The sequence below is a fragment of the Glycine max genome, chromosome 20 (assembly GCF_000004515.6).
Source record: "Glycine max cultivar Williams 82 chromosome 20, Glycine_max_v4.0, whole genome shotgun sequence".
In the NCBI taxonomy this organism is placed as follows: Eukaryota; Viridiplantae; Streptophyta; class Magnoliopsida; order Fabales; family Fabaceae; genus Glycine; species Glycine max.
Window position 1 is genome coordinate 37,785,067 of NC_038256.2, and position 11,823 is coordinate 37,796,889.

Sequence of the window (11,823 nt, forward strand, 5' to 3'; positions counted from 1 at the left end):
CTCATTTCCTGCCCTCCAAATTTATTTTTATATTTTAAAAATTATTTTTAGTACAACTTATTCACGACCTAACATATATTTATATATATGTATCTTTTAATAGATGGCGTCCTTGAAACATTCAATTGGAACACTCGAGGAATATGGCAAATGGAAATGCATATATTTTAAGATGTTATCTAAAGAGAAAGAGTGATATTATTGAAAAGTAACACGTCCTTATAAGTAGTATTCATTTGTTTTTTTATATGATCGGCAGCTATTGAACAAGCTATGTCCATTCGTTTAAGAAGCCAACTTTATGGAATGGTGTCTGATGGAGACTGAACTGATTGTGTTTACAAACTCAAATAAAGTGGTGGAAGCTAGATTGTGTTTACAATTCATCTTGTGTGGTAGATATTTATGTCCTTTGAATAATGAAAGTCCTCAACATATTTATAATACTTTTTCTTAATTTGTTACGTTTTGTTATTTAGGATGCGTTTGTTTCACATCATTTTCTTTTATTTCCCAAAATACTTGGATAAAAATAAACATTTTTATGTTTGTTAGAAAATTGTGAAAATATGATTATTATTTTATAAAATTATTTATTATAGTTATTATTATATTATAATTAATAACATTATATATTAATCAAAAAATATTTTATATAGTAAATATATTTATGAACATTATTTATAATTATAACAACATTACATATTAATCAATTATATAATAAATATAACATTTGTATTTATTACAACTATATAAAGATATAGTTAAATATTGTAATAAATTAATTAATAAGAATATATTAAATTTATATTTAACTACATAATGAACATTATAATATATGGTTAAACAGAAAACCAATCTCATCTACTATGTGAAAAGGTTTTTTTTTTTTAAAAAGCGTAAGTAGCGAGTTCGTTTCACGGCTTATATATATAAATAAATAAAAGAAAACAAAAATGAGAAGCGAGTTTTAAGGTATGACTTCTATACATAAATAATAATAAAAAATCAGTATTTTAATTTATGACTTTTTAATATATATATATATATATATATATTAAAATTAAAGTAAATTCGTATTTACTTTTTATGATTTTCACTTTAAAAAAAATGAAGTTGTAAACCGTACAGGTCTGGGAAAAAAAATAATATGAAAGTCGTGATTTGGTTGACGATTTCCACAAAAAATTAAAAAAGAAAAATAAAATAAAAAACAAAATTCTAAAAATAGGATAGGATACGACGACTTCCATAGTTCCATTTACAAGTGGTATTTCTCAAACTCGATTTGTCTCATTCGGGACAAATTTATTTAACGTAGTGGGACGGCATCGATCACAGTGACAGAGACGGAGCTGGTGCATATGCCATAGAAGCGGTAGTTTTCATATCTGATACTACAACTGGGTCTAATGACTCTTCCACCTATTTTTCCCAACCAAGCAGTGGTTGCAGTACTCTTGCTGAGACAAGTTAGGAGTGCACTGGTTTTGACCATATAGTTAATTTCTGTGTTGGAAGAGAGAGTGGATAAAAGGGTGTTGAGGGTGTTAGAAACAAAGGAATGCTTTCTAGAGGAAACAACAGCCATTTGACGTGATTGCACTTTAATTTGCTGAGTACGTAAATGTGGTGTTGGTACTTCAATTTATAACCAAAATTTCTCTGGCATCGTGTTTGAAGCAAACTTTTACCATTCAATTTGCAGGACTGGCCACATACGGAAACTGAAAGGAAACTGTAAAATTGGGACTGGTAGAGCCTCGTGTGTCCTAAATATAAATGCTTTGAATTTTTCCTTTTAAATCGAGAGAAAATGTTTTTAAGTTTGAATAACATGTACTCATTGTACTTTGTAACTAATTTTCAATTCAGAAACTTCTCTAAATTCGTCGCTGGAGGATGTGCTGGTATGAAACTTTGAAATTTATAATTAAACAATCAATTGAATTTTTGGTTTTTGGCTGCGATTATTTTAATTGGATTATTTTAAAATTAAAAAATTAACAAAATATAAACATTTTAACGAGAAAAAAAAAAACCAAATCAAAATATTTTAAAAACATAATAAATTAAAATAAAACATTTTATACTTAATATATTAAAACAAAATAATAAAATATAATGAACTAAAAAATAATATTAAACATTAAACAATCAATTGCATTATTGGGTACAAGTCAGGCTGATTAGGATATTCTAAAATAAGTTGCTAATCAATCTAGAAATAAGCATATTCTGTTAGAGGCGTTGTTAATTTGGTCTTAAGATTTAAAAAATGTCAAAATGATTATTGATTTTATATTTTGTTTGTCACGTTAGTCTCTATCTCTATGTTGTTAGTAGTCTCTTAACAATATTAGTAAATATGTGATTTGACACGTTAAGTACGAGTTAGATGCATACGTGAAACTTCCACATCAATTTCTTCTACTTGCCACATAAGGAGGAACTAAATTGACATTAAAGAGAATAAAATGATATAATTTAGGTGATCATCTTTTTCCCCAAAATGTTAAAACCTGAACCGCTACTTTAACATTCACGTTTTCATTTCATTTTTCTTCCTACTCATACTCTCATCCAATTCTTATTCTTCTCATATTCATCCTTCTCTATCTTTGTAGTTCTTCTTCTATTATTTGGTGGTCTACCATATCTACTAATATAAGCATAAGAGGGAATGCAACGTCAAACCATCTTTGTTATTATCGTAGAAGAGCTACAATTCGAATAGCAAGGACGGTAAGAAATAATGGGAGACTGTTTTATACTTATCCATTACCACAAGTAAGTAATGTTAATGGTATTTTTTGTATTCAATTTTTGTGCAAGATTGAAAATGAGTATTTTGTGTTGTGTAGCAAGATACAGATTGATGTAATTTCTTTTCGTGGGTTGATGAAGACATTGATGTTGGTGCAACTAAAATAGGTAGAATAGAACCAATACTAGACTTTGGTCTAAGGTTGAGACTTAACATTCTATAAAGAGAAGTTATCCTTCAACCATAGGAGAAAGAAAATGGTGAGAGAAAATTCATCACGTTTTCAATTAAATTGAAAACTATTAGGGATTAATTTGACACTATATACAAAAATTGACTCTTCATTTTTCAATATAACATTTAAAATTATGTCATATTAGTCCCTATGATGTGACATTACTTATTTCTCAATTACGCTTGCCACGTGTACGTCTAGATGACAATTAACGTGCCACATCACACATTTACTAACGGTATTATGAGATTATTAACGGTACAGACTAACGTGACAAACAAAATGTAAAGTCGATGATCATTTTGACATTTTTTAAATTTTAGAGACCACATTGACAACGCCTCCAAAAATGAGGGACTAATTTGTTACTTTATTCAATATTATTATCATACATTGACTTCTCTTTTATCTCACTTGCTTCTCAGTTCCAACCATTTTTTTCCAATTTCTTTATTTTCCTTTCTCGTCATATATTTGAATTCGTCACATACTGATGATCAAAATACACTCTAAAAATGAAGTCTATGTTTAACATTTTTCTATGATTAAATCCACTCATCTCCATTTTTAAATATAAGTTAAATTAGTCAATTTGATTCTTATATTTTGGTGATTCTTACATTTTTCTATGATTAAATCCACTCATCTCCATTTTTAAAGTGTGGTTTGCAAATACTTGTGTTTCTCTGTCGGTGTTCTTAAATTGCTCGCCTGGCGGCTTGGGCAATTGTTTCTTGGGCCATCGGCTTAGCCCACTTACCAATCTGACCTTGAACATGATTGTCGTCAAAAACCACTTCATCAAATTAACAACTTATAAATTTTACTTTTTCTGAGTTTACTGAAATCAAATAGAACTGGCGATTGTTTCTCAAAATAACAACTTGTCTATTTTAAATCTCTTTTGAGTTTCCTCGTATCACACTTTTCATCGGTCGTGACAATGCAAATTTATTTTGTTTTTTTAATTACGTCAAAATTTAATTTAGCCAATTTAAAATTAAAAATAAGTATACTTTTACTCAATTTAATTAGATATAATAGTATTTACTTGATCGCGTTATTGAATTAGGGCATGTGAGATAGTTGAAAACATATGATGGTGGATTGTGATATTATGATATGAGAAATTGTGAATAAGTGTGTGATTAACTCCTGATGTAACATTATTTTTGTGTTGTACGTTATGAATGGTATAATAACCCGACGAGTGTTATCTTGAGAAAAGTGTTCATGCGCAGTGTTAAAGAGAAAGTGTAGATTTCCTATTTAGGAACCAATGTTAAATTGTAGCGCAATATGTTGTACATGTGTTAAAACACGAGTGTGATGTCGTGAATATTGTATAATTCACGAGCAGTATCTGTGTGCTAAAATGATTTTAGGGGTTGGACCTGAATCAGGAGGGAGAGGTCCTGACGGACTCTTCGAAGTGTAGGCTTAGGGTCACCGAGTTTGAGTGCTCCTTTAAGCCTATGTTAATCTCTTATGGTTGGAGTATTCTCGCAAAACATCATGACCCTGATTGGTCTCCCTATGATCTTACTTAGTGAGAGTGACCTGACAAACCCATTGTGTGGTGTGTCTTGTTATATACTCCTGAGTGCTTCAGGGTGATTTTTCATTGACATGATACCACCTTGCATATAGGTTTGAGTCTTAGTATAACTGTTGCATACGCTTGCTAATTGTTTATTATGAAATTGATGTATTATTGTGTCTTGATCGGAGTGTGTGATTCTTGTGTAATGTGATTGATGATTGAAAGGTGAATTTTGAATGATAAAGTGGTAGAATTATGTGAGTTATATTTAAGTGTTATTTTGTTTGTATGATAGGTATATCTAGTTGTCTTGTTTCTCTATTAGTTAGGAATGTGATAATTCACTCTCTGTGTGTTGTTTGTGTTTGGATTCTGTGATTATCTTGAACTTTGTGTTCGGGGGAGCATATGACCAAGTGAAGTGCTCTAAGGAACCTTATGCTGAAGGACGTCGGGACACAATGTCCTAATAGGATGTGACAGTGAGACATAAGTTTTTATATTAATTGTATGATGTTAGTCTATTTTATTTTATCTCACCGATTTAATAAAATATTTTTGTAAACTTTGATGGTCTTATTTTGAGCCAAATATGTTTTAATAAATTTTAATTGATAATAATAAAGTGAATGTGAACTTTTTACTTGTGTGAATTTAGTTACCAATATTTTTATATATATGACGAGGTAAAAAGTGTCACAATAGCAATGAAATGGGGCAGAGATTTCTATTTCATGTGTTTTATTATTTGTCTAAAATTATTATGTGTTGCCTGAGAAATTTGTGGAACTTTTTTTGAATTGCAGAGGAAAAAGGAGATCGAATTTACTTTTGGTTTGTTAGCTGTCATCTTTCCCCAATAGAATCTAGGATCAAATTGATGCAAGACAACGGAATATTCTGGCTGGCCTGCTTCGAGAAACTTCTGAAGAGTTGGTTAAAGTTCTATCATGCTAAAGTGAAGATTGCTAAAAACCAAATGCTATTCAAGTACATAACTTGGGTGAGAGGGAACGATTGTTAGTTTTTCAGCCCAGACCATCCATCAATCATGCACTAAGAATTACAAGGCACATGATTGCTACATGAAGGATGCGAATGCTTTAATAATGACATTCGAAGCTTTAGAAATTATCTGTTTGCCCGAATTGGAGAGCAACCACCTAGTACCCCGCTAACCACGTCACAGTTGAAGAAGCATGCACGGTGCAGCTCTGTGTATCAGACTATTGCACCCAAATCTTTCTACTTGGGAGTTGGGAGGTGATGGCCAACAACATTAAATATAGCTCTGAGATAGATGGTAATCTGCAGGCACACCCTAATTAGAAAATTATGTTATGATGCAGGCAATCTAAGTTGCTCTGATGTAAAGTTACAAAAATTGAAAATGAATTCGTTTATATTAATCATGTTGTAAAAGAACTCCAAAAGACCAAGGAGAAGGAAGAAAGGAGGAGACAGGTTTTCAGCTCCTTGATCACCCGAGAACTAAAAATATGAAAATAACATGGGGTTTAGTTGTTTAGTTTTGATTTGATTTATCAAATCCGAACTAAACTAAACTGACATTTTATGGCTTTTATGGTTTAATTTGACTTTTTATTATTTTTTAAAACTTTTCAAACAACCTGTGGTTCAATTGTTCAGACATTAATTTGCACGAAAAGATCGAATGGTTCAATATAAACTGTTTTGTGTCATAGTTTCGATCCTGTGACAGAATAAATGCAACGGCAATTCATAAATACAGATTTGAACATCAATATTAAAGATCATATGAAGGTCATGTCGCTGGCTTCAATCTCAGTTTAAACAAAGGATGTGTTGTGTATTTAAACAAGACATTGCACGATCAAATTACATGAGTTCCAATAGTTGTATTTTGGTTTAAGAGCGGAAGCATAGATAATGAATGAATATCATCCTCCTAATTAACTAGAATCTACCGAGCGTACTGCTTAGTTATTGAAGCCTCATTTTCTGATTCTTGAGCTGATTTAATTATCGATTCACTTGATCCTGTTTCCCTTCAGTTGTATTCCCATGACTGCATGTCTGGAAGACTTTCAGTTCTACTGTTCATATAAAATGCAGGTTTGGCGGGAATTGGGAGACTTAGAGAATATCTATCAAGCATGAGCATAATGGTAGCCATGGTTGGTCTGTCCGCTAAATTTTCTTGAACACAAAGTAAACCAATATGGATACATCTCATCATTTCATTTCGTGAATTGTTGTTTAATGATGGATCTACAATATTTATAGCTGTCCCCTCCTTCCAACTTCTCCATGCCTGCAAAACTTTGTTATTAGGTCATGGATTCCATTTTTATGTTAATGTTCTGGAACATGTAATCGTCTAATCCATACTTTTAAATGGCAAAGAAGAAAAAATAGTTAGTGCCAAAGGAAGACTTACGAAACTTAGTAGATCCTCAACATTCTCCCCATGATGAATGCCACTGTTATTTTGGCCGCTTAAAATCTCAAGAACTAGTACACCAAAACTGAAGACATCTGATTTCACTGAAAATTGTCCATGCATTGCATATTCTGGTGCCATATATCCACTACATGCCAATATGGTTAGAATTATTAGTTTCGTTCTGTTTCAGTTGCTACTTGCTACTACCAATGACAAAGCTATAGTTCTGAATTCCTGTGACTGTAAAAGTTGTTTTATGCTATCACTCAGTCATAGAAAGGGGAACGATTCTAACAATTATTTAAGAGTTAAGACTCAAGCTCTTTGAATAATCTACTAATACATGATTTGGTGGAAATTTATGTTAGATTGAAATAAAACTCTTAAAAAATAATAACCTATAGCATATTCTAATACTTACTAGGTTCCAACAATTCTACTTGTATTTGCTTGAGTTTGATCCACTAAAACCAGTCTTGCCATGCCAAAATCTGCTATTTTTGGACTCATCTCTTCGTCTAAGAGAATGTTGCTTGCTTTGAGATCACGATGTATAATACGCAGTCGAGAATCTTCGTGGAGGTATAGAAGGCCTCGAGCTATACCTCTAATGATTTTGTAGCGACTTTTCCAATCCAATTGTGCTTTCATGTTTGGATCTGCATATAAATCCATCAGTTTTAACGCTGTGTGAATAGTTAGGCTTTGTCTTGAACCACAAGTGAAATATAGAGAAGCAGTCTAACTATGCAGTCATCCAGACGTACCAAATATGAAATAATCAAGGCTTTTATTAGGAACAAATTCATAGACAAGTAGCCTTTCATTTCCTTCCAAGCAGAAACCATGTAGCCTAACTAAATTTCGGTGCTGAAGCTTGGCCACTAAAAGCACCTCATTCTTAAATTCGGTATCTCCTTGGCCAGAATCTCTTGACAACCTTTTAACTGCAATCATCTGCCCATTAGAGAGCCTACCCTGAAAATGGATCTCGGTCAGCTATGGCAAATATTTTGCTAACTGGTGGTATAGCATATTTTGAATTTTGATGATGTGTATCTGAATTGGACAGAGTACCTACCCTGTAAACAGCTCCAAATCCACCTTGTCCAAGTTTATTAGAATCAGAGAAGTCTTCTGTAGCAACTTGTATTGTGTTGAAGTTAAATTGCAATGACTCGGCAATTTTAATTTCATCCTCAACTTCATCTTCTTTAACTTCACATAGGAAACAATTTTAAACTATTTAGTACTTCAAATATGATATAACTGAAATTGAATATTGGGAGGTATAATTTCCTGAAACCATAACATAAAGTGTATACTACTCCCAATTTCTTACCTTCCTGGCCGTGACTTACTCGTACTAGGAATTATTAAAAATATTTCATATTTTGTCAGTTTAATAGATTGTATGTAGTTCAATTATTACTTATAGGGTAGAATTACTCTAAATTATGATACATCATATATACTTTTTCTACAGAGATTTTTCTCTATATTTATATTTCTCTGAAACCATGGAGGAAGAAGTTGGAAATAAAAAGGTCACAGTAAATTGATAGTTGGACTTGCCTCCAAGATTTTTCCTAGCCTTCCTCCTCCTTAAATAGAGGCGGAGACAAATGAGCAAAACGACAACAACAGTTGGCACAACTATGGAGATGACAATAACTATTGTGTTGCCACTTTCTGCAAAAACAAGAATCCTATTCTGGGTTAAACATTTCAAGGATTAAGGATAATAAAATGTCAAAAAGTCTAATGACTAATTACAGAGAAAATAGACAACATACATATATAAGCACCTCTAATACACTGGCAATAATTTTACCTGAATAGAATGAATAAGGAAAACAAAACTCCACAAAGAGGAAAATGATCAAAGTAGATCATAAAGTCATGTTGAGGTTTCAGTTTGTGAAGCTCAACTGTAGTTATTACACTATAGGCAATTAAGTATATTGAGAAGTACCTTCTGGTTCTGGGGAAATGTCTGCGAAAGGAGGTGATGCTGGCCATGATGGTGGTATCTCTGGGTCCAACATAGTCGTGTGGTTGTAGAAGCGGTAGTTTTCAAATCTAATATTACAACTGGGTCTAATAACTCCACCACAGTACGCTATATTACAACTGGGTCTAACACCTCCACCACAGAACGTTATATTACAACAATGTGGGATTCGTGAGATAGCCCCATCCAAGCAGTCATTGCATTGTATCTCAGACAAATCAGGGGTGCACTGCATAAGACCATATATGGTTTCAAAATTTCCAGTAGTTACATTATCCGTAGCATACTTACGACGAGAGTCACCCGATGCAGCTACATCTTTGAGTTTCCTCATTAAGTTCGCAAGCGCTTGCTTGGACTCATCCCCGTCCATTACATTGGATAAGTTCCACACACAATAACCAGGTTTAACTTCCAGATTGCCAAATATTGTGCGGTTGGAGTAGCGCAACATGCAATTGTCATATTGTATAATTGCCTCTTTCTGATTTGGACAATCTTGTGTGAGATTGCTTCTGGCATAGTTGAGGCAACTGCGGCACTCATCTGGCTCCACATCTCCCCTGCAGAGCCCAATGGCGTTGACTCTGTCTGGGCTTTGACCATGAGAGAAGTTGTAGAAACCGTAATTAATTTCTGTGTTGGAAGAGAGAGTGGATAAAAGGGTGTTCAGATTGGTGTTATAGGTGCTATTTGCTGTGTAATTTCCGACCTAGCTGTAATCACAGGATACGCTTAAGGCACTGACTTGAGATATTAATATTACAAATAGAAACAAAAGAAGCATGGAAGAAACACCAGGCATCCTGATCGTCCTCTCGATTATCAGAATATTGGAAGCTATAGGTACGATCATGAATGGCCAAAGGGTGCTGTCACTTTATAAATGTTATGATCGTAGGGAATTTAGCTTGCTTACGAGGGCCAGCACCTCCAGCATAGAAGGAAGAAACAGAGCAGAATTTGAGGTGAGGAAATTCAAACTTTTTTATTGATTCTTGCTTGTTATTCACAGGTATATTTATAAGCTTCCTAGTAACATAATGATTTCTAGGAACATTACAGTTAACCAAATTTGTTAAATGAGTCAGTCGTTGAGGTAAGGAGGTTTTCTCACCTTCCTTTTGGGCTTTTCTTCTTTCAGCACCTCCGGTTTTGCAATTTCTACTCCTATTGCTGCCTTTTTGTTGTCATTTCTTCTGTGTTCCTATTCAACTTAATTTTTAAATAATTTTTTTCACAATAAAAAGATGAGAAAGGACAAATGTTGACTTACTTTGGATAGTTTTGTGGCGTCTTCGTCTTCTCACTCCTAAATAATTGTACATAAGGGCCAGGAGTACGACTATCACAATGATGGTTCGTGATGGGTTCCTCTTTTCTGGAAATAAAAATAAAAAATAGACCCAAGTTGATTTTTTTAATAACAAAATCTAAGTTGATGATTTGAGATTACGAGACATTTTGATAAGTCTAAACAGGCCATAGATGATGATATAGCGAAGGAATAAAAATATTAAAATTCGAAAACCTAATAAAATGACCAGTAGTATAATTAATTACTTGTAACTTGTAAACCTTATATTGTAGGGATAAAGTGAAATGAAATAATGTGATAGAGAATAACAAAAGAGATAATTAAGAAGAAGAAATAAGGTAATAATTAAATAAAATGAAAGAGAAAGTGAATTTTAAGTATTAGTAGCTATAGTTTTCAAACCTTTTTAGCCCATGATTAAATTTATTGAGTTAAATATTTATGTGGTGATAACATGATTATATTATAAATTATCATTTAAATTATTTAAAATAATTATTTTAAAAATTAATAAATTTATTATATATGATTAAATATTATGTGCATTATCCTTTTTCTCAAGTTTATTTGTTTGTGCCTATGTGCATTCCAATGGGCGTGGTAACCTGATCAGTGGCAGGCTCAAAGAAGAGGTAGGTCTCATATCTAACAGAAAAGCTTGGCCCTAGATATTGACCAATGACCACCCATCTTTCCATCACAAAATGTCGAAATATCTGACAAAGCACTCTGCAAGCATTCAGTACAGTTTTGTTTCGCACTGAAGCAGACCATATATTGTGTAGCGTAGCATGCACGCGTCAAACCATGCAATCGCCTCTTTCTGTGGTGGCCACCGCGGACTACTTCTCCAGCCAGCGACGGCAGTTATCTGCCTTAGGGTGTTCAAAAATTGGGTTTATGTTTGGCGTGGCGACCTTTTCTGCGTCGGATATTTTATTAATCTTATCCATGGATCGGTTTGATTTTAAACACCCTTAGTTCCCAAGGGTTCATCGGAGCTTGAAGAGTCCTCAAGCCTCTAAGAATATACTTACATCTTTTTGGAATGTGAACTCACTCGTTACAAATTGGATTCACTTTGTTGGTTATACTTTTTCAGTTTAAGTTACATGTATCTAATTATATTTTAGTTAAAAGTAACTTTAATTTGAAATGATTTATCTTTTAAAAAAATTATTTTAAGCGTAATATTAAGAGAAAATTTAATACAAACATTCAAATTAATACAATTTTTTTAGTAAAGTGTACTTTCAAAATTAAAATCAATTTTACTTGTAAAGTGTTTTTTGCAAATACTTGTGTTTCTCTGTCGGCGAGCTTAAATTGCTCGCCTGGGCAATTGCTTCTTGGGCCATCGGCTTAGCCCACTTACCAATCTGACCTTGAACGTGATTGTGTCAAAAACCACTTCATCAGAATAACAACTTATCAATTTTACTTTTTTCTGAGTTTACTGAAATCAAATAGAACTGGCGATTGTTTCTCAAAATAACAACTTGTCTATTTTAAATCTCT

The 11,823-nt window shown here is 32.8% G+C and overlaps 1 protein-coding gene across 1 annotated transcript; it reads right to left on the reverse strand.

Annotated features, from left to right (window-relative positions):
- Nucleotides 1-6,355: 6,355 nt before the first annotated feature.
- Nucleotides 6,356-10,059, reverse strand: LOC102668005 (putative receptor-like protein kinase At4g00960). The gene is made up of 7 exons (XM_041013304.1): nucleotides 8,949-10,059; nucleotides 8,549-8,665; nucleotides 8,055-8,191; nucleotides 7,741-7,951; nucleotides 7,395-7,632; nucleotides 6,968-7,118; nucleotides 6,356-6,841 (listed from the first exon to the last, which is right to left on the reverse strand). Exons 1-7 carry the CDS (start codon nucleotides 9,439-9,441, stop codon nucleotides 6,578-6,580), a joined length of 1,611 nt encoding a protein of 536 aa, XP_040869238.1. The 5' UTR covers nucleotides 9,442-10,059; the 3' UTR covers nucleotides 6,356-6,577.
- Nucleotides 10,060-11,823: the final 1,764 nt, after the last annotated feature.

Excerpts from the sequence above, each read along its gene's own strand:
- LOC102668005 (XM_041013304.1), bottom strand. The coding sequence starts at position 9,441 with ATGTTGCGCTACTCCAACCGCACAATATTTGGCAATCTGGAAGTTAAA. Across the intron at positions 8,192-8,548 it reads GGCTAGGAAAAATCTTGGAG|TTAAAGAAGATGAAGTTGAG; the intron begins GCAAGTCCAACT and ends TCCTATGTGAAG. Across the intron at positions 7,119-7,394 it reads AGTAGAATTGTTGGAACCTA|TGGATATATGGCACCAGAAT; the intron begins GTAAGTATTAGA and ends ATTGGCATGTAG.